We start from the raw sequence: 23,168 nt of genomic DNA, 5'->3' as shown, positions 1-23,168 counted from the left end.
CCATAGAGTGCTCACAGGAGGGGTTTGAGAAGGCACTGGGAAAATACAAAGCCAGCTAAACCCTTGGGTTGGTAAATGTGTATTGAGTAACCTTAAACAGCCCCCTAAACTCTGTTAGACTTCGTGGGTGGAAAGGTTGAGGAAGATTTTGACATTTCACTGTACTTTAATACTTTAAAACATGACAAAAAGTGAAGTTATGACTCTCTGGTGCCAGCAAGCAAAAGTGAGCTCTGCCTGCCCTGAGGGGGCTGCACACTTGGCAGGACAAGGCCAGGTTCAAGGCCAGGTTGGACAGGGCTTGGAGCAGCCTGGTCTCGTGGAAGGTGTCCCTGCCGTGGGGATGGCAATGAGGATGGAATGAGATGGTCTTTAGGGTCCTTTCCAAGCCCAGCCACTCTGGGATCCCAGGAGAGTGACCTGTGCTGGATGGACTCTAAATTTAGAATTCTAAAACATATTCCTTTTTTTCAAAGCCAGAATTTACCCTATGAGCTATTAAATATTAGCAATGGTAATTAGATTTTTTTCCAACTACTCATCCATACTGAATATGCATTTTGAATTCCATAAAAGTAAAGACTAAAAGATCTATGGCAGCAAATGTGTATTTATATCCTCAATGCAGAGATTTTTAACGCCGATATCAAGTAACTCCTTTTGAAATGGAGCTACACAAGCAGGAACTCAATGTTTCATTCTCTCTCACAATACACAAGACTAACGGAGAAGATTTTCAGTCTGGAAAATTAATCCACCTTGCAGTTAATCATTTACATGAATGGACAATCTGCGGAGTTCACGCAAGGCCTGCAAACTATATTAATTACTAGAAACCTAATTACAAACCAGCAGAGTCACAGGATCAGTGGTGCTTCCATACGGTACCATCTGGTAGGATGGGGCTGGAGAGTTCAGCACAACTGCCCGCTGCATTGTGTGCAACTTCAGCCTCGGGGTGTGCTGGCAGAGAGCAAGTTCATGCACCTCCAGGAGCTGGTTGTAAAGCATTTTTAGGGTAATCCTAAATGACAGCACCTGATCCCTGCATTCTGGCTGTTATTTCAAAAGTTAGATCAAAATAAACCCGAAATCCATGCATAGAGTAATGAAAAAAAAAAAAAATGGCTAAACAGGTAAATAGGAAAATGTCTGTCATGAAATGGTTTAATTAGAGGCATAAAGTGTGTGTATTGTTATGGTTTGCTTTGTTAATTTTTACTCCAATATAAAAAGGCATGTACAAAGTGAAATTCCATACATGGCATGAATATGACAGTGCAGCCTCCATTATGTCTGATGTGCATTCATGGAAATGGTAACTTAATTTTTGCTCTTTCAACATGTGGCAAGTTTAAAAGTTTTGACCAAAACATGTTAGTCTTGTTTTATACCATGTTAACAAAAAAAAAAAAAAAACCAAAAAAACCCAGGGCTTTGAAACCTCAAGTTGTATGGTTTCCAAGGGTTTTGATTCATGGACACGTAAAATCCAGTCTTCTTTCCACATACAACATTTGGTCAATTTAATTTCCAAAGGATCTGGATGGTTTGCCCTATTTCATCACTGAGATTCACTCACTGGCTTTTGGAATTGAGATCAGCCACACTAAACAAAATTTAGTGGCTTTTTTTTGATCTAAAGTTTGGCTTCAGTTCTCTCTGATTAATTGCCAGATTTCCACTGGGAATGAGGCAGCTGTGTAATCCACCTGGTTTCTCCAAACCTCTGTTCTGTATCAGTCCAGTTGATTTCATTATACGGAAATTTGTCTTCACTGAAGTGCAGTTAAGTAGATTTTTATCTTGCTTCAGTAGGTTTGATAAGGAGAAGAAATAGGGATTATCAGTCTTTCAGAGATTCCTCACTTGTGACAGACAGTGTTTAGGAACAGTGGATTAAAACCTGCTTAGATTCCAGTGTAGCAGTTCTCTACTCGTACAAATCCATTCCAGCACTGCATTTTGACAACCAGCATAATTCTTGAACCAGTAATAAAATGATCTGATACAATTTTTGCCTTCCATCTTTAAAGACTGATACAATTCCATCAGCTGAGCCAGGTCCGTCACTGACTTTGTCAAAAGGGAACAAAGAAAAGTTCTGGCCCAAATCAGAGCTAATAAAATGTCAAGTGACAATTAATGGAGAGAGTCTCCTCGCTCTTAATTCAGCTTTGGAATAGAACCTAAACTGCCCACAACTCATGAGGTAAAACAGGAAAAAATAAACATGTATCTTTATTATACTCCTGGGTTTGTTTCTACCTCAGGAATTAATTTTTGCCAGTGTTAAAATTTTTGTGGTTTTTCTGAAATGTCATTCACACAGACTGAAACATCTGATGAAAAATGGATGCTGGTGCAAGACTTTGTTTTTAATTTATTTGAGTAAGATATTTATTATCTTACACAGCATTTTCTTCAACTTCACCCAGACAGTCTCAAAAAATTCCAGCAGAACAACTTATTTCAAGACTGTACCTGCTCATTACATATCAAGTCACAGGTTTCTGTAGGCAGTTTCAGACTGAGTGGAGTGGACTCAACACAAACTGAAAATTATCTTTAAGCCTTTTATTCCCAGGTTATTTTAGCTATTCTCTAGTTATTTTTTTAAAGGAAGTCCTAAAATAATATTTAAAACCTACTATTGTATTTTTTTTAAGCAATGTTTCTGATTTTCTTCTTTGCAAAGAATGTCCAGAGAGCAACAAAAGAGCCACAATGACATTTGCAGCAAAAATACTTAGAGAGCCACAGTCACTTAAAAAAAAAATCCCATCTTAGATACTGCATATGTATTTTGTGTTGTGTCATAAAAAATTGGTCTGTTTTCTGGGAGGATGTGCTGAACTGTAGCAGAATGACAGCCCTTTGCTAACAATAACACTTCCCTGAGAGTGATTTTCAGTGGCAACGAGCCCATTTTCTCCAGATTTAGGCACTGGTTTAGTGTTTGAGAGAAGGTGAGGGACAATTTTGAGTTGTTGCAGTGAGCACCTGCTGAACTCGAGGCAGGTGTCCAAGGATTAACAAACATCAGCACTGTTGTACCATCAGCTGACAGGGGTCTTGGGAGAAACTGAGCACTCCCTGGCATTTCCAACCCTGCCATTTGTAGGAACTGGTTCTGGGAGCCAAACTCTGGCCAGTGAGAATTAAAGAGTGACTCTCCGGCTTGAGCAGTATAACCATCTGATCCCTGTGTTAGCCTCACAAGGTGCTTAACGGGATTTCCACCTTGCAGCTCCCCCCAATCCCACGGGATACACAGCTCTGGGATATCACCCTTCTGGGATAACTGCTTGGCCCTGGTCAGAACTGCACCATTCCTAAAAAATCAGTGTGAATGGGTAAGGCCACAGTCAGAGCCAGGCGACTGCAAACCCTCTCTGGGATTTCTTGTCAGAACAGGAAGATTTCAAGTGAATGCATCAAGCATCTTAAAGGCTAACAACAGCTTAGCAGGTTAAATGTGAAATAGGTTTATCAGCTCAGTGTAGTGCTCTTCATGTAATTATGTTTTTACAGCCTGGTTAGGGGATGGCATTGGAGAAGAGCTTGTGATGTCAGAGTGGGGAGGGCTTAGGAGCGGGGATGAGGGCTAATCAAGACAAGTTCAGTTTGTATTTAAAGTCAAGGCAGCGTTAGTTAAGGCAGTTTTTGACACGTTAATCTCGATGTGTTTCCAAAGCTGCCAAACACGTTGCTGAGGCAGCCTGAAAGGAGGACTCACAGCAGAGTCACACCCCCCTGGATGCTCCTGGTGTCTTCATTTACCCAAAACTAAGGTCTGCACAATAGATGTAAGTATACATATAACAAAACCTGCTGGTTTTTTGTGTAAATGGTGAGGCAACACCTGTTAACAGTACCAAGGGGTGTATGATCTTTCAGATTATGATTGGAAAGTCTTGTCTGGCGACAGAAACGGAGCAGGTCAAACTTGCTGATGGTGATTTTACGTAAGAGCAGTGCTGGAGTGCAGAGGGCAGAGTTAGGAACAGGCAGAGGGGATGCAGGAAAGTAAATTATGTGATTGGCTATATTCTGATTTCTCAGCAATCTGCTCTGTGTGTTCCTGTGGGTAAATAATTCTGTGTATTGGGGCGCAAACGCTGAATTTTTTATGGTATAAACTCGATCATTTTAGAAATACTTAAAGATCTGTTTTGCAAATGGAGGATTTTATTTTGGGAAGCCTTGTCATTGCATATTCAGTATTTTAGTAGGAAACTTTGCATACAGAATGTGTCGCTTAATATATAAGCACCAATGTTTCACTGCGTTGTCCAACTGTAGCACAGCATTCTTAAAAGCTAGCTGGTTGTTAATATCTATCTATCTACCTTAATCTTTGTGATAATTTATCTTTTTAAAGTACAGTAGAAAAACCTCAACATTTTACAGAGACTTCCTGGAGCAGAGGATTTTCTAAACGAGTGTGCAATCAGAATTAATCAAGGCCATCATCACACAGATATATTTGGCTCGTTTAGTCTGATGAACCCACAGTAGATTTACCCAGTGAAAATTTTGCTGTGTGTGTAGCCATCGTAACAAACCCCAGTGCTGGCAGTTTGTGGAACACCAGTGTATGCAGCGGGGTATATTTTTGAAAAATAACGTCATAATGTGATGAGGGTTCCTTACAGCTTGTTATTATCCGAACCTGTGCATGGAATGAGCTGCAGAAAGGCTTGGGCACTCTTATATTGCCCTCAGAGCTAAACATTCAAGTTCCTTATTTATACAACAGGTGAATTGCCAGATCTCCACAGTGCCCCAGGGGTATGGAAAGAGCGGGAGAGGGAGGCAATCCCAACTCAGATAACTTCATCATGGGCTGCTCCTTCAAACTGCAGCTGAAAACCTTCCGTCTGTTTGAGGTGCTGACTTCATTGTCTGTTTACAGGCTCAGGTGTGCAATTCCACGTGTTAATCTCGTGGAGGGAAGAAGTTTGTATTAAAATATGTGACTTCATACATGAATTCATAAAACAATAGCAGGTTTAGTATCTGACATGTGTGACTCACACATATTTTAATATACCTGCAGGTATTTTTTTCAGATGAGTGTGCACTGTCTCTTGCTTTGTAACAAAGAAAGCTGACCTGGAATGATTAGTGATGAAAACCCACACCATCTTGATTTACCTTAGTGGTCTAAGACACATCAAATGCAGTTCTCTGTTTTATTGGAGGATTTGGGGAAATCCAAAGGATCCTACTGCAGTTTTTAATATCCTGACCCTTTAGGGTCAGTTCCTGAGGATCCAGTATAAGTTTTCTAGATTTAAACTCTTAGTTAGCCAGTGAAGTTAAAGAGTTGCAACATGAGAAGAGTTTTAAATAGCTTTCCTAAAACTCTTTTCTCTTTCCACTACCTGGTTTCTTTTGGCACTGGGAGAGTTGTCATTTGCACCAGTATTTCATGTTAAAGTGAGACATAAATCCCACTGAAATTCAACTGCATTTCATTTGGAAGTACCAACCTTGCCCTCTAATGATTAGAAAGCTTTCCACCCCAGACTTCCATTTCCAGCATTAATAGATAGATAGATGGATAGATAGATAGATAGATAGATAGATAGATAGATAGATAGATAGATAAAACCCTATTTTTTATGCTTTAAAATTAAAATTACTAAAAAGAGTTTAGTTTCCTTTTAACTGATCCCACTTAAGCCATATTTCGCAATCTTTAGGCCTCTAAAAAAAATCAAAGACAAGAGGATAACGTTTCAAATGTCATCCCTAATTATGAATTAAACCCAGAGGGAAAACAAATGACATCATGCTTTTATCTCTGTGTATATAACTGATGTAATAGCAATGGCACATCCACGTGCACACTCACACTTTCCCCTCTACAGCCACTATTTTTACCAGCTCTTGCTTGGTTATTGTACTCAGATTTTTAACAGGCACAGTTCAAGCCCTCAGTGTGACCCCAGCTGGGATCTCAGTGTGTGTTTGTGCTCAGCATAAGGCATCTCCAGCCCTGGTTTTAGTCCATCACTGTTGCCTCAGTGGCAGGCAGGAATAAGCTTCCCTTTGCCTTCAGCCATTCCAGGGGGAACAGGATGAGCTCCTGTTACGAACCCAGCTTAGTTCCCGAAGGATTGAGTTTGCCAGTACTAAGCCTTGGCTGCTTCCTGAGATCAGGGTGTTTAAAAGCCAGAAAGGGTGATTGCTGCTTGCAATCTTCCCCAGGAGCTGGGCTAGGAATGGGGGAACACTCAAATGTGTGAAGGCATGCACTGCAAACTCTGCTGGCTGACACACACAGTGTAAATATAGTTATTCTCCTTTCTTTAGGCAATGTATCGTTCTCAATCCAGTTTTAGGATTACACTCTAATCTCGGTCTCTGAGCAGTCTGTGCCCACGTATCTGGGATTAGAATCCAGCCCCACAGCCTCTCCAGTGGCACCTTACCCCAATCAAGAAGGCATATTCATGTTCCTCTGTGACATAATGTTAATATAATTGCTTTTTTGCTCTCCAGAAGTCATTTAATTTGTTGTCTGTGGACTCTGGAATAATGACAGTCTCTAGTTTTGTGACTCTTAGCATAGGTTTAGAGCAAGAACCCTTGATCCTACAGATAATGCCATTAGGAGTATTAATAATATTGGAATATTTATCTATTTCTTTAAACAGCACTTGATTTCTCAAGTAATCAGGAGAGGTTTTTCTAAAAAGGAAGCCAGTGGAAACACAAATGAGACAATGCATGATTTCAGTCATAAGCATGGCTACATGTTGACATGTTTGACTGATGTCTCTGACCTGGATTAACTGTCATACTCAGCTTCCAAACAGCCTGTGGAGCCACTGCTGAGGTTACACTAAACGCTGACTTTAAAAAATGCTAATTCGACGTGCTTGATGGAAACAAAAGCAGTACTAGTTAATGAAACTTAAATGCATTTAGCTAAAAAAAACCCAAGTCTTCCAAGGGGCCTATATTATACATAAAACTACCCTGCCTTTTGCCAGTGCCATTAACACCATGGACACACAGCCTGGCACAGACACTTTGGAACTGCAGGGTGGCACGATTAGATTTGCAAACGCTTGTGGTTCATGAAGTTCGTGTCTTGCCACTTCTCATCTAATAAATTGAGACAGAATTAGTCCTGGGTGAGTGGTTCTGCCTGCTGCCAAGAAGGGTTTGCTGAGGGTAAAACTCTAAAAGTAGAGATTAACTTGTCTTCATCCCTGTAATGTGCTGTACAGCCAGGATTTGTGCAATAGGATCAGGGCAGAGCCATATATGAATCTACCACTGGACAGCTGGTGGGTATGAATTTATATGAAGCCTGATGGCAGATTTTGAGCTGCCCTCAAATCCCAGCTAATAAATGTATCACAACTATACTTTCCCTGTTCCCTCACAGGGGCTTTGCTGGTCTGGTTTCTAATATCACCATTCTTATGAAAATAGGCTGAGCCTTGAGTACCCTAAATTTGACCTGCCAGGCAGAACCATAGCTAAGTAATCAAAAAAGGTGTTTTTCCAAATGGAATAACATAGTTTGGTCGAGTTCAGTACCTCCTCCAGACACAGAGTTACATACAAGTCTTTATAGGAGGTTATTAAGCTAACTATTTATCCTACCTGATCAATTCAATACTTCCCTGAACAACAAATTCAGGGAAATTAGGAAATAATTTAATATAGATAACATATGCATATGAAACACAGCCTTTGTGTTAAATTTGAACCAAACTGGTATTCTGCCATTCAACTTGGAGAAGTAGATTATAATTCTGGTAGAAAAAACATGGCAATTTTTTATCACAAATGACAGAGTTATTTTTATGTATCTGAGAAAAAATCCAAGCTAAGTTAAAAAGGATTGATTATCACACCAATGATGTCATGAAGCAACTCCAGTGAAAAACCTCATTAAGGAATCAACCCCTCCTTTTGGCTCACGATGATTCAAAAACTGGGTCAATGGAAGCAGTAAGGAGAGCTTGAGTGGAAGATGGGTCTTCTCCCACTAGGGTTGCCATGATTCTACACTTCAAAGCTGAACAACCTGATTTTAGGTGTGATTTTAGGGGCAAGTGTAAAAGTTTTAGGAATGCCCGATGAAGGAAGTCTTTCACCTGGGTGTCTTTTGCCCACACAGGGACATATTCCCCAGAATACAGAATATTCACCACTGTGACTAAAACAGTGGATTGATGCAATCCAGCAGTTCCTACAAAGCAAAAGGGGTACAACTTAGTCATGTGACAGACAAAATTTTGTCAGTGTTAATATTAGTGTTTAAGGTTGGTGTGTTTTTTTTCTGATTTACTAGAAAAAAGCCTAAAAACTAGATTTTTTTTTTCTATTATGTCTACCTAGAACTCTGATATTTTCTTTGCACAGAATCATAGAATAATTTGGGTTGCAATGGACCTTTAAGATATTATTTCAATCCCCCTGCAATAAGCACTGACATCTTCAGGTGCATCAGGTTGCTCTGCTCAGATGCGCCAGGCAGAGGCCAAAGGCCGGGCTGTAATGAGGTCAGCACGAAGTTTAGGATTGCAGTTTATTTTGCAGAATATTTAGTACAGTCACTTATCCACGACAAGAAACCACCTAAATGGCTGACTGGACAATGTGGTGTGGCAAATACCATCATCCCAGTTGGCACCTATTTTTTGAGCTGCTGAAAAGTTTTAGTTCAGCACTAAATCGCTTTAGGACTGAGCTTTAAAATGCTTTAGCAGCTCAGAAGCACTTTGGCAGCTCAAATGCTCTTCATGAAGCCCCAGCATCCTAAATCGCTTTAAGTCTAAAGTATCCTAAAAAAAAAAAAAAAAAAAAAAAAAAAAAAAAAAAAAAAAAAAAAAAAAAAAAAAAAAAAAAAAAAAAAAAAAAAAAAAAAAAAAGAAGAAGGCAAATGGAAATATATCCAGCAGCACATGTTTGGATAATACCTGTGGCAAGAACAAGGGACGTGGTGCTAGTCTTGGATTGGACAGCGTGTCTGCTGCCAGGGAGACCTGAATCTTGACCAACACAGAATCAAGCGGTTATGTTTACAAATGTAAGGAATTTTTTTAGTTTGAGGGAGCACCAGTGGGGTGGTCCAAGTGCAGCCTCTGCTCTCAGTCTGAACTGCTGAAATGACTCACCTGTCTACCTTTTGGAAAACTCTTTTTGAGGCTCAGACCAAGTGTCTTCCCCGTACCAAGGAAATGGTAAATTCCTCAGAAATGTGAATTAGATTGAGAGCTTTCCCTTAATTCGGTTTCAACTCATCGATAGGGCAAAGGCAACAAAAGAAGTTCTAATGATTAATCTAAGTTATAAATGGCTTGGGTAACAAAATAGGGGATTTGGCTTCCAGCTGATTTTTCGATAATGAACAGTGTTCCTGTCTTTGCATTTCCCTCACTGATTCCTCTACCAAATGCTGGCTGAGCTCGTGGAGCTGTGACTCTCTATCTGCAGGATGAGAACACTCAAGCATTACATCTTCCTTCTTTCAGAGGACAGAAAGAGTCCATCTCCTCAGAGCTAAACGGGGATGGCAATACAAGTCCTTACTTTCAACTTACTTTATAAAAAAAATAAAAATCAATAATTTGCTGTGGAACTCTGGGTTTAAATGAGTGCTCAGGTGCCCCTGCTGCTGCTTTTGGAGCTGGTCTGCTCCCTCTGCCAACCCCTCAGCCTAAAGCATTCCATACAGGATAACTTTTTAACATCCAGGCTCTGGGTTACAGGACTTGCTTCCTTTAGGACCTGTCTGCACAAATAATCCTGCCTTAGATTATTCACCCAAAATTCTGAGCAGGGAGTACTGTGGTTATTCATTGCACTGGTATCAGGATCATTTTTAATCTGGTCACCTTCTTCTTTGGACACACTTGGAAATGCTCTCTTTTGTCTAGATTCCTAACCTTCATTTGGCTTTATTCACCTGTACATAGATGGGTGATTAATCTGAGTCTCACTTGTTTTATCCCTGTTTTCATCACTACAAAGCATGTTATTTTACCTTTTCTGCTGCATTTGGCAGCCCTAAGGGACGGATGTCTTTTAGAACAGCTCATTTCTATCATTTCTCTCCATCTGTTTAACTCAGTTTGCAGTAAAGAGGGTTCCAAACTATTACAATTCCCAAATGAAGCCAAAGATACCTGCCTGTCACTGCTGTGACACTGCAGGCAAAGCCTTTGGCTTAATCACACCCTTTTGAGCTGCTGTTTCCCAACATCCTGACTTTCCTTGCACTGTGAGATCCAAGGACACCGAACAACTCAGAGTAAAAACAGGCAACGTTTGCATCGTCCTGAAACCTGAAAGTTTCTCTACGGAAAACAACCCACAAACACAGAAATAACTGGCCTAACCTGCTCTGTTCCCCACACTGCTGACTCTGGCCCTGCTGATTCAGTTCCTTGCAGAATGACTCCCCGGGAGCACATGAGGAAGATGTCCCTGCTGGGGGAACAAGGAACGCTGGAGGAGAAGCACCTGTACCGATTAGCGAGTGGAATGGCAGCAGGAGGTGAGCAGGGAGGGACCCGAACTGCATCTGTTTATAGGATTGCTGATTCCTCTACGATATGCAAAAACCAGCCAGCAACAGGTTGGATGTCTGAAAAAGGCATCTTAAATCTATCTCGGGAGTAACTGCAGAAACAATTCTCTGAGGGAATTTAAAGTTAACGGGGGGGGGCTCCTGACATTCAGAATTCGATTAAGAGGTGCTGAGCATCTGAAAGACAAGTCAAGGTCACAAAAGAACTTGGCGACAAAAGCCATAGCTGGACATTACAATGCTCTGGCTCACCACTGTAGGCTCTTCTTTCTAGAACCTACCTTCTAAGGCAGGTCCTAGCTAACTAGATTTTTCTAAAAATGAAGCTGTATCAGAAATTAAAGCTCTCTCAAGAAGAGAACTTAACATCCATGGCTATTTTCTTGTGAATATACTGTCACGTGAATTATTATTCATTGTAAGCTGTCCTTTTGTAGACTTGACTGCGCACATCCTTGTTTATTTTTAATGCAATTTGATAGCATAAATTTGCATTATTTAAACAAATAGTTATGGTGGCAGCAGAAACATATTTTTTAGTTGCTGCTATTAAAAAAAAAAAGTATGATTTGCTAACTCGTACTCGAGAGGAAGAAGCAATCATTTTTCCTGGTAAAGTTGTACCGCAGACAGAATCACTCTCTAAGTTAACCCACTGACCCCAGAGCTGTGTCTGCTTTGTGCCAGAGCTGCGGCAGCGGCAGGAGATGCTGATGAGGAACCAGCTGATGGCCGTGAATCCCCAGCTGATGGCGCCGGGCCAGCAGAGGGTGCAGGCGATCCCTGCCCAGTTTGAGCCGCGCCTGGTGGACAGGTACGGGCACCCCTTCCCTGTCCCAGCGCCGCAGTCAGTGACGACTGCGCTGTCCCTGAGCACGTACAAACCTTGGTTAGTCCTAACTAAGCAATGTCCTCTGAGTATCTGAATCTATTTTTGGGTTTCCCCCCCAGAGACCTGTTACCTTCCGCTGAAATGATGGCCTCGGCCGATCCCAGGCAAATCCACATCTCCTCCCACCTGGGGCCTGCGGTGCCGCCCCACCCCAACGTGCCCAACATCCTGGCCAACAGAGTTTACCCGGGCCCAGGTAAGGCAGCAGCGTCTGCAGCCTGACACGTGTGTAAATGAGACAGCAAACTGCACCTGCTGCTTTGTGGGTAGTGTCAGCAACAGTTTATTTTCTTTAGATAAACAGTCTCACTAAAGGGAAACAGCCTGTCCACCAGAGAATAAAACTGAGTCAGGTTAGGTCTAAACACATCCATTTGGGCTTTTGTTAAAATACACTGTTTTCAAAGTCATTTGCATGTTCTTCTACTCTTTTTCTTTTTGTATTTTCCAAGCACTTTCACATCTGAAAAGAAGGCTGTAGCTAAACAAATGAGCCCAATCAACAACATTTTCACACTACATTTAACTCTCGCTCTTGTATGAGTACTGGCTGCTTTATACTGATCATATTTAATGATAATAGCACATGCCACCTTACTCATGTAGGGCAACTACAAGTCCTTTTAATAAAGGTTCAAAATCACAGGGCACAGCTCCCAGGGGAAGGATGGATATCACTACTCTGACACTCCTGTCATGCTGCACATAAATTTACATATCACTTCATACAAAGTGATCTTACGGTTCTTCCTTTGAGATGAGTGAACGAATTCTCAATGTCACACTGATCTATAAAGAAGTATTTCTGGCTTCAGCTTTTTTTTTTTTCCCACCTAATGTGGATCTCAAATAAGAGATTCCCTCAAGAGGAAATTCAATTTAAAATTACATGGCCTCCAGGCTGAAAGCAATCTTGAAGGAGCAGGTTTGCTTTGCTCAGTGGATGGTTATTATTTTCTGAGCAGTTCTAAAACCACCCTGCTGGCTCCTTTCTTTATGGATAACAGCAGATATTCCTTAACCACAGATCTGATCACCTAATCCTGCACTTGATGTTTGTTCTACTCATTCCCACCAAAGCAATGACCACAAATTGCATTTGACTTAAAGTCATATCTGCTTCCTGCTGGAGCCCATAGCTGAAGTCTTAAAAAGCTTTTTAAAGTGTCTCTGCATTGCTTTGGGTTTTGTGCACTTGCTTGAGGAAACAAGTGAATTTTAAAGACTTATTTTTTTCCCCTTCCCTTTAAGGATACAGCTTTCTACAACCAGAATCCATGGAAGCTGTGGCCAGAAGACAGGAACTGGCTCAAAAACAAAATATTGCCAGGTAATCCACAGCAAGCTTTGCTCTGAGGTGCCTGCCAGAATTAGGACAGCTGGCAATTACTAAATCACACATTTACTATTTACAGTGGTTGAGATATTTTTTCAGCTCATCCAGAGAAGCAGAGCCCTTGATTATCTATTAAGACCTGAAGCTACAGAACTTTCTGCTTGCCCCTATTCTGCTTTGAGTGTTAAAATGATGTAAGAAAAAGAAACAAAGCCTTTAGCTTGGCTAGGGAAACAAACAAACTCCAGCAACAGCCCTTGAACTCTGGATCCAAACACCCTGAGGCTACAAAAATTCAGAAACAAATTCAAACCTTCCAGCTGTGTGCTGTCACACACAGCATTTTAAGCCCCTCCAGCTGGGCCCTTGGGATGATCAGCTGTGTCTCCACCCTGCTAGGGTGGGCAGCTTTTTTTAGTTTACCAAATATTTCGAATATCAGGGTGATTATAGAAAAGTCCACTTATTTGTTCCAGTTGGAGTGTAATCAGTAGGTGGTTAAGTAACCAGCAGTGTCCTCCCTTCACAGCCACACCATTTCCACAGCAGAACTCTCAACCACTCCTGCACCTCCTGGGTGCAGCACAGCACTCAGTGGTGCCACCCCTCACATCTCCACTTCAACAGCTGTGTGGGAGCAATGACAGTGGGGCAAGAGATACAGGGACGTGGTACACAGGAAAAAAAACACTTCCATGGGATCTCTGAAAGCAGAAAAGCAATAATTCAGGGGCTGTTGCAAAGATGAAAAGAGGGCAGAGAAAAATCCCTGAACGGAGTGATCAGCTAATTCCTCCTCAAAGCAAAAATCTGAATAGATAGCTTTTGCCCAAACTGTTTTCCTGACAATTTTCCACTCTTCTAGGAGTCAGACTCCCTCTGACCTGTTACCCTCATCGCAGTGTTAAGAAAGCTATCTTGGTGAACTTCAAAGTGCTTTACTTCACAGGCCCTTTTCCAAAGGAAGATGCAGAAATCCCACTGAAAGCTCCTCCGGGAGCTCTGGTTTTCTGTTTGGTCACTGGCTTGGCTCCAGAGAAAGCTGATGCCAGCAAAGGTTGGTACAGCAGAGACAAATACTACTCCTTGTAGTCTCCATATCCCACTGGTAAATCTCCTACCCGCTATTCCAGGGGCAGGAAGCTGGCACAGGCTCTGGAGCATTGGCTTTATCCACAAGGAAGGAGATCAGCTTAACATTTACCAGCTGGGTCGAATCTTTTCACACTCTCAGAGCCCTGCTCAGTGCCAGGCTCCGTAGGGAATCACCCAAGGGACTCAGCATGAGCTCTGAATGTCACATTCCAAAGATAACACAATTCTAGTTCTTTATCATTTGCAATATCACTGGAATTTTGCAGTTTTCAGTGCAGTTTTCTGAATGGTAATGTAATTCACTTATTTGCTTTAGTCTTCAACCCTTAGGACCCTGGAGACGATTTTTTCAAACCCCGAGTGAGCATAATCACCTAATAATGGCTGGATTGAAAACACACAAATGGCACTTTTGGCTGAAATGTTATTTAGGGGCATCCCAAGGAAGATAAATTTTCCCTTCCTTTCAGCTTCCTCTGTGTGTGTGCCAGCACATTAAATACAGTCAGGTTGCCATTCCATCTGCAGTTGGTGCCCTCTCGCACACACACAGCACTGCAGGGGAGAGACGAGGCAAGCAGTTCTGTTGTCAGGTCAATTATCTGAAAACTCAGATAAAAAATAAGGTGTTGGAGGAAGTGAGCTGCCCTAACTGCCCCTGCTCTGTGTGTCCCTCAGAATGGAGATGGAGATGAGCGCTATTTTCCAGCAGAAGGAGATGGAGAAAGCCCATCGGAAAGGGCTGCTGGGGCTGGAGGCGCCTTTCCTGTACCACGGCGTGCCGGCCAGCCCCATCGCCTTCCGGGGCAGGCACAGGCTGCCCGAGGGCCACCTCCCCAGCGACCTGTACGTGCATCGCAGCAGCCTGGAGGACATCCACGGCAACGCCGTGCTCATGGCAACCAGCCCCTACCCGCCGGTGGCCACGCTGCAGAGGGAGAGGGGGCGCCGGCCGGGCAGGAGAGCTGGGAACCACAAAGCTGCGGATGGCAGCGCCAACGGCACCAAGAGCCAGGCCGAGGACAAACCCACGGACTCCGCTGCGGCTGCGGCGGATGAGGAGAAAGAAGACAAGAAGGAAATAGAGGTGGAGGCACCGAACAAACACGAGCAAAGCAAAAGCCAGGCTGAGCCGTCGGCGGTCGCCAAAAACTGTAAAGAATTTGAGCAGGGCTTGAGAAAGAACTGTGCTGCTCACGAAATTTCCACTGAAAGCAACAGCTGCAGCAACACCAACGAGAAGGAAGCCAATAGCTCCTGTGCTGCTTTTGATGACAAGTACATGTACCCTTCTGCAATCCCATTCTCAGCGTTACCATATGGAATTCCAGTGCCCAACAACCCGTTGCTACCTTCAGGTTTGTCAGAGCTCCAGATTACGGTTATATGTTGATATAATTTGTTTTTATTGAGCTGGTCTTTTATTTCTTCCCCCTGTTTTAAGTGAATTTTTGTTACGGTAGAGTCACTGCAACTAAATGTAGAATTCATATGCTGCAAACAGTGACAACTGAATACAGTTCCTGCCTTAAAAAGGAATATCAATTAAAATAAACAAAATTGCTGACTGAAATTGTGAGTTAGTCTCTCCCTTCTGCCCACAGGTATTCTATATGTCCTAACTCTCAGTAGGCACTATGGGTTAGCAAAGTTCTACTGAACTATTAGTAAATTAAAGTAACAGTAAAGTCTAAGGAATCAAAAGTCGTGGAGAAGCGTAAAAACTGACATTTTAACAGCCGCTTCCTCCTGATTTGCCAGCAACATTCTACAACCATAACTTCTGTGTTCCCTCCTCCAAGGAGCACATGGCCTGATCCTGAACGGAGAAGACATTTCCTCCATCGAAGACATTCGCAAGTGGACTGTTGATGACGTGCACAACTTCATCGTCAGCCTCCCAGGCTGCTCGGATTATGCCCAGGTGATTAGAAACATTCATCACATTCTCAGGTCTTTAGGACCATCTAGATTTAAAGGTCATCAAATAAATGTAAATGTGAGAGGCTAAATCAGTAAAATTATTATTTCCTCCTTTTATTCTCTGGTGTCTCAGGATTAATCATAAAAAATAACCAGTCTAGTTTAGCACACCATAATGTGTTTTATCATTTTTTTTTTCCAGATATTTAAAGACCATGCTATTGATGGAGAAACCCTCCCACTGCTAACAGAGGAACATCTCCTGGATACAATGGGATTAAAACTCGGACCAGCACTAAAAATCCGCTCTCAGGTATGATCATTAAATGTCTGCCCAAGCCACAGACACACTAACGAGCCAGAAGTTCCCAGGATGAAATCTTTCCAAACTAAACCACTTTTTTTTTTTTTTTTTTTCACTGAGAAGGTAACTATCGTAACGTGAGAAAAGAAATCACTCATCATAGTTTGCTTTTGCTTCTCTGTATGTTGCCACAACACGCAGGTTGGTTTGCAGTTTGCCTTCCCTGTCTCCCAGGGGTGCTGCAGCTCCCCGGGAACAGGAGGATCCTGCTGTCACAGACCCCACACTCCCAAGCTGAGTATTGACAAGCTCGGGCTTACAAAAGTATGAGAGAGGGAAAATGCAAGGGATTTTTTTTTTTTGTTTGCCTTTGCTGACCACTGATAACCCCTGGGGATGGCCGGGATCCCCTGGATGTCCCTGGCGTTGCTACCCGAGAGCCAGCGTTGATGTTTAAAGGCGTTAACAGCGTCTGGAGAGGCGATTGCCGCGATTGTTCCTTTGTCTTTAAAGGTGTCCCGGCGCCTGGGAAACGTGTTCTACATGATGAATCTCCCTCTGCCGGTGCCCCTGCCCGCGCCTGCCGGGAAACCCTCGGAGCAGCCCTCGGACATGGCCTCCCCCCTGCACTGCAACAGCAGCGGGGACACGCTGGACAGTCCCTGCTCTCAGGACCCAGAAACTTCCCAAGCAGTGGAACAGATCGTTTCAGAAAGCAGGGAAAACCCCTGTGACACAGCTGGGTCTCAGGCTGACTTCCAGATGATGGCTTTCCAGAAAAGCTGAGCTAAGTCCAGGACACAACATGTTTTTAATAACACAGGAACCTCTAGTCACAAAGTGTTGGAGAAGGAGCTCCAGCCTGAAACCTCTGTGTGGCTGAAGGAAATGAGCTGCCAGTGCAGCACGAGGAAGTGGAGCATCTCAAAGGCATTAAAAATGCAACTACATGCTAGTGCAATTACTTTAAAGTGCAATTCGTTGAAAAGAATACCAATACAGTCAGCAGGTAAATTTAATTTTTCATTACAGTCCAGTGGCATCACTGAAAACTGTCAGAGGCTCAGAGTGCACTGTCTGTCTGTCTCACATCTGTCTTACACCATGTTCCCGTGGGCTGCTGAGAAACTACCTGGGAAAGTCACAACTTCCACACGTGGCTGATTCCTCCTTCCACTGAACAAAATTTATACTGAACATTTATATGGAATTCATTGGGAGAGTATGGAACTACCTTCAGAATACAGAGAAATCTGAGTTCATCCCATTGCTATTCCAGAACTAAGCCTTTCTAAGTGCCTGGGAAGGGTATACAGAGTATAAAGAAGATACACAAACTCCGGGCATGAAAATACCAGGGGTGACAGTAATTTTGATTTTATTAATTTTAATTATTCCAAGGTATCCTTATCACCAGGGCTGGAATTTGGTTTGTGTGACTGCACAGCTGAGATTTTAGGGGGAAGCACCAGCAGGCTCTTCCATGTCACTGGAGGACAGTAACGTTCCTGCAGGCACCAGGCTCAAACCCACCTGGTTCCTGCCAACCTTCCCCTTAGCTTGCCTGGGAAAGCCATGGAAAGCCCTTCACTCAGCAGCATGCTCAGTGTTCTTCTTTTTGGAAAAGGACACCGATTTTAGCCTGAAAGCTCCCTTTTCTCCCCTCACTTGTGCTACTGATGAGTCATTATCTCACAGCAAAAAAAAAAGAACAAGAGAACAAGAAATAGAGCTTTTGGCTAAGGATAACCCCCCAGCATTTACTCTGATTTCTGTGTGACTTATCTTTGTTCCCCCTGCAGGGGTTTGTTCATACACTGGTTTTCCACTGAGGCTTTGAAGTCAGTATATTTCCACCCTTCTCCTTGCAAGAACACTTCTTTACTCCAAAGGACACACAAATATTTGGGATAATTGAAGTTCTGCGAATTGAGTTCTGTGGATCTGCAGTAGGTTGCTACTTTAGATTCGCTTCCCTTCGTTTAGTTTGTGTGGCCTCAAGTACTTAAAGCCCAAGAGGTATAAAACTGTTTAGATGGTGAGAGGAGGGAGAGTATTCTCATATTCTGTTCTTTTACTTTAGCTTAAGATAACTTATTTTGTGTCTTTGCTGTATTTGTGCACTAGATAATGGGTAATTAGGTATTTGCAACAGTGACTTGAGATGTTCATCTTATTATACCGCCCACCCTTTGCAGCCTTTGGAAGAAGGGCAAAAACCTGTATTCTTTTTAGCGCGGGCAACAATTTCTAACTTATTTTCGTACAGTTGACAATCGCGTTGACGGCGTCACTCACCTCATTAAACATTTGGGTTTCAAACGGCATCCTGCCTGCTTCCCTGCGTGAAACATTCAACTCCGTCCACACGAGGCCTTCTCCACCCCGGGAGAGGAATCGCTGGCGCGGCTCCAGGTGGGTCAGGCCACGAGGTGTCGCTGCGAGGTCACCCGCCGCCCTGCCGAGGGAAACGCAGCACACCTGAGCGGCAGGTGAAGGGCAAGGATGGGAACAAACTCAGCTTGGTTTTTTTTTTTTTCTAAAGCAGCAGCAGAGAAGCTCGGCTTGCGGTCCCATAAGCCAGGGAGGAAAGATCGAAACGTGGTTCTGAAGAGTGTGATTGTTTTTCAAGTGGTTCAGACATGAACGATGCCAAAAGCTGAGGGGTGAAAACCCTGCAGTCTGGTACTAAACTGAAAAACACTCCAAACATCTGATCCTTTACACACACTGGCCACTCCTTCCCAAAATGACAAAAAGAATGACTTCATGGCTTCCTGTACCCGGGGCAGATGTGCTGGAGCAGCCAAAATGCAGTAAGGCTTGCACTGCAAACAGCTGTGGAGTGAAATAGGAAGGACAGGGATTTACCTAAACTGACATCATTGATTCTATTTCTAATGAAGGAAATACCACTGGTAATTAATTTTTCCTCTCCTACAAACACTTCAGAGAAAAAGAAAAAAAAAGGTTAAAAAGGTTAAAAATTAAAAATAAAAAAAAACTACAACCAAACATAGAATTAGTAGACAGACCAATATTTCCAGGCTCTGATGTGCTTTCAGGAATTATGTTCAGATGTAAACCTTGAGGCCTTACTGATTCTTATGTTTTTTTTGACTTTTCATGCTTATTGCAGCGTCAAAGGGGGTCAGGTAGCAATCACAAGTAACTAAAAAAGCTGGCAGAACTCTACCACTTAATGACTTCCTGGTGCCTGTGCCACCACTGTGTTCCTTTTTTGTGCTATGCCACTAAAATCCCAGGGGGATGCAGAGGACTTATTTTATTATGAGTGGCATTATTAGAAATGTTCCAGTTAACATCTGTTGCTGCATTAGTTCATAGCAGTGCTGCAGTTAATGAAGAAGAGAATGTTTTTTGTAAGATGTTGGAGATGTATCTGATTTTGTACCTACACTGAATGTGGGGGCTCCCAGGGACAGAGACTTCCATTTCTTTTTTTTTTAAGAGGGCCGAGGTTAAAGAGAAGATTAATAAAAAGGTACAAGAAACATATAACAAAATGGTTCTGTACTATAAATAACAGATCTAGGAAAGTCCTGAAAAAGAAGAAATGGCTTATCTTTCCTATGACAGGCTGGGTTTCTGCCCTTATGAATGCTGCATATGGTGATGATGTGGAATACTTACTCACACAGACCTAAACAGATAATTCTCTGCTCAATTCCACAGGTGAAAAATCTCTACAAAATGCTGTGAATATACAAGTGAGGCAGAATTCCCACCTGGTCCAAGTCAGGCATTCATTCTAATCCAGCACACAAACACAAGAGCAGGAAGCCAGGTCCACAGGGCAATGGTATTTCAAACTGACCCCTACTTTATAAAAATTTAAATTTTAAAACTTTATATTATTGTGAATCTGCCACAAAATAATTTTTAGAACGTTAAATTATCCTTAAAGTGTGAACCAGAAAAAAAAATAACCACATCTAGTCTTTAAAATTGCCTCTATTTTTTAAACTAAGTAGAAACTTCTGATATTTTTGACTTTACCCTCACAGAATGTTGATTGGTTGCGCAGTGTTTTGAGTCACCTTCAACATCACAAATTTTACAGGAAAGCACCCAAAAGTCGATACAGCTCATTTTGGTACCTTGCTCTGGTAATGTTCTGTCTAAGCCCTTTATTATTCACTGGGAAATAACAAGTCCACTCTATCACAGAAGGGTTTGGGCTGGAAGTGACCCCACAGTTCCAGCCCAGTGTGTTCCTCAGGGTTGTGTTGCCTGCAGGGGTGGGTTGTGATTAGCCCCTCATGCTGTAAACAGAGCTGGAGCTGTGTTGCTATGGCAATTGCAGTGGAACAGCACTGGCTGTGGTAAGAAAAAACCTGGCCCCTGCTTTCTCATTTGTTTAGGGTTTGGGGTTTCTTGAACCCCCAATTTCCCTGCTGGTGAGGATGTAAAGCCTTTAACCCAGCCCTCAGAAAACCTGTCAAGGCCTATTGTCTGTGTTGCACAGAGAATGATGCAGTATCTTTTCCTACAGCAAAGACATGAATAGATGGTTTTGATTTATCAAAATTTAAAAGCACATGTGGCATCTGCCCACGTGAATTGCTGACATAAATATCAACCCAACAAAACAGCAAAGCAGAAAAAGCACTGCTGACCATGGTGGGGGGGGAAAGAAAGCATTGAGCCAACCTGGTTCTCCTCTTTGCTGATTAGCTTTCAGTCCCAGGTTTCAAACAGCTCTGCTGGAGGATCTCTGCACAGCTGGGATTTGTGGGACTCCAGCAGCTCCTAAATGGTTTGCATTGAAGGATGGTCTGTAAAGCTCTCACTGCCTTCCGGTTCGATCTGTTAAATGGAGGGAAGTAAACTCAAGACTCACATTTTTATATAACGAATATTTTTAACTCAGCCACTTGTAGTCATAACAACAAATCTATGATTTTTATAAAACAATAACAGATAGCTTTTCCTAATGCTATATCCTTAAATATTACCATTCTTATCCTCCTCTCCTGCCTCTGCCAAAAATACAGATACTACCAAGCCCTTTTAATTTTTTTTCCCCCCAACTCCCAGCTGGTTCTTAGAAAAATGTATTGACGTGTTTTCCATTTATGTGTCCAGGTACATCCCCACTGATTCCAGCATGGTGTGATTGACAGTGGTCTTTAGGAAGATCTGATGTGCTACCCCACACCAGGAGAGACCTTAATGTCCTTATTAGGGTTCAACAGTTATTACTAAAATGAGAATATACTCTTGCAGTGAACAAAGTTGGTATTTGAAATAGATGCAATTAATTACAGAAGGAACAGAATCAGGAGAAATTATTTCTTAGCTCACCTGTGATTTTTGTCAGTTATATGGATCAAATAATTCTGAGTTGTATAGAAATAAAAAGGAACATGACTGAGAGGAAGTATTTAAGAAGCTTCTCAGTGAAAGATAATTCTGGAGATTTGTCTAATGAATCTCTGTTGTTCTGCTAGATTAAAAGCTAAGTGGCTAACTAAATATTTATAAGTTTGGAGATGGAAGTGACTCAGGATATGTCTACAGTGGAACGTGTTTCTGAGCTGTGACTCACGGATTTGGGGGTGGATTTTAGCTGAACCTGCCCTGACAGTGTGTGATGCTGCACAGCACAAGGCCCCTGTTCCTTATGTTTGGAGCCCATAATGGGTGCTGAAGCTGCCTGGGTGAAAAGGGAGGTCAGTCCAGAGCCTGAATCCAGACATCATCTGCAGATGATCCAGGAAATGGCTCCTAACACTGCTGGGGAATTTGTCTTCCTCCCTCCCTCCTTCCTTCCTTTCTTCCTCCCTCCCTCCTTCCTTCCTTTCTTCCTCCCTGCCCCTCAGCAGAACAGGTGAGGTAATTGTGACCTGTATTCTCCCCTCTCTTCCTCAAAGCCAGAAGGATTATCCATGGGTCCAGTGGATAAACTTCTTGCAAGTGAACAGTTTGTTCAGCAAACACTTGCTCTGACTTCTGGTGTGACTTCAACTGCTGTTTTGCAGAAGGCTGTGTGACTGCAGAGGGAATTAGTGACGTGGCTGTAGCTCAATTGCCAACATAGAAGCCTTGTCCTTCTGGTGTGTGTGTGTCACAGGGGTAAGTCCACATCATCTTATGGATCCAGGGTGACTGAGCCCAAAGCAGTCAGACAACAGAGAGCACAAATGCCAATAAATCGACAGGGACAAGTTAATTTAAGGGTATAAGAAAATATGTACCAGAAAGAGTAGAACACCACCTATCTCAGTGTCCTGCCTCAGGGGCCGAGAGAGGACACCTGAGGAGAGTATAAGAACAAAGCAAAGCTTGCAGAATAATTCCTTTATCTCCAGGGACCTATTTCACAAACAGAGGGGATTCCTGTATTGAACAGTAGCTCGTGATGCTTTTTTGCTCCATTGATGTATCCAGCTGCTTTTTGGACTGAGTTTCCAGCATCCTTTCTGCTGTGTTAGATCACACAGCTGGGGTGAAGAAGAGGGAAAGAAAAGTAAGCTAATGAAACGTTGTTGGTTTGGCTTCAGTTGAAAGAGGAAACTACCCCACTTGTGTGCAATATCCTTCCCAACAGCAATTCTGAATCTACCCTAATCACAAGGCCAGTTGGCCCTTTAGGGGCTGTGACTTCACTGTGAGGTTCTGCAGTGCTGCTTTTTGCAGCCTCCCCCTCAGCTGACAGACACTGACCTTAAACACAAGCAGTCTGAACCTTCACTTCCACTCCCTGGCTTTTTTTTTGGGATTCAGCCATTAGCTCCTCTCCTCTTTGCCATACTGATGACTGCAATTCCACTTGTTCCATGTTCACTTCAGCCTTGCTGTGCTCTGTGCTCCACAGTGGGAGGTCACACAGTGCCTCACACAGGAGGACACATTCCCTGGCCCAGCTTCCATCCCTCAGTCCTTTCTTAGAGATCTGCTTGAAGTGATGGGTTTGCTCCCCGTGCTGCTCTGTGCTGTCCCAGGAAGAGCTCCTGCAATTTGGTGTTTCTCGAACTTCAGATGAATTAAAATTTCTGGAGGGGGAAAAAAAAAAAAAAAAAAAAAAAAA

General features: G+C 42.7%; 1 protein-coding gene and 1 long non-coding RNA gene across 2 annotated transcripts; one reads left to right on the top strand and one right to left on the bottom strand.

Annotated features, from left to right (window-relative positions):
* Window positions 1-10,428: 10,428 nt before the first annotated feature.
* Window positions 10,429-16,900, top strand: SAMD7 (sterile alpha motif domain containing 7). The gene is made up of 8 exons (XM_027902315.1): window positions 10,429-10,531; window positions 11,252-11,378; window positions 11,516-11,652; window positions 12,708-12,786; window positions 14,566-15,245; window positions 15,690-15,811; window positions 16,013-16,123; window positions 16,628-16,900. Exons 1-8 carry the CDS (start codon window positions 10,429-10,431, stop codon window positions 16,898-16,900), a joined length of 1,632 nt encoding a protein of 543 aa, XP_027758116.1.
* A 1,605-nt stretch (window positions 16,901-18,505) lies between these two features.
* LOC114067098 lies at window positions 18,506-23,125 on the bottom strand. The gene is made up of 3 exons (XR_003573322.1): window positions 22,805-23,125; window positions 20,789-20,944; window positions 18,506-18,595 (listed from the first exon to the last, which is right to left on the bottom strand). It is a non-coding gene; the product is annotated as an uncharacterized LOC114067098 (long non-coding RNA).
* Between the last annotated feature and the right edge of the window lie 43 nt (window positions 23,126-23,168).

This window comes from Empidonax traillii, unplaced genomic scaffold, assembly GCF_003031625.1.
Source record: "Empidonax traillii isolate 1590-97213 ecotype Southwest subspecies unplaced genomic scaffold, ASM303162v1 scaffold862:size387690, whole genome shotgun sequence".
In the NCBI taxonomy this organism is placed as follows: Eukaryota; Metazoa; Chordata; class Aves; order Passeriformes; family Tyrannidae; genus Empidonax; species Empidonax traillii.
The sequence above is the reverse complement of the archived record's forward strand: the minus strand, read 5'-3'. Positions and strand labels throughout refer to the sequence as shown.

Bases quoted from the DNA above. Each gene is read 5' to 3' on its own strand.
- SAMD7 (XM_027902315.1), top strand. From the start codon at position 10,429: ATGACTCCCCGGGAGCACATGAGGAAGATGTCCCTGCTGGGGGAACAA. The intron at 12,787-14,565 runs GTAATCCACAGC...TGTGTCCCTCAG, and splicing joins CAAAAACAAAATATTGCCAG to AATGGAGATGGAGATGAGCG. The intron at 16,124-16,627 runs GTATGATCATTA...TTGTCTTTAAAG, and splicing joins CACTAAAAATCCGCTCTCAG to GTGTCCCGGCGCCTGGGAAA.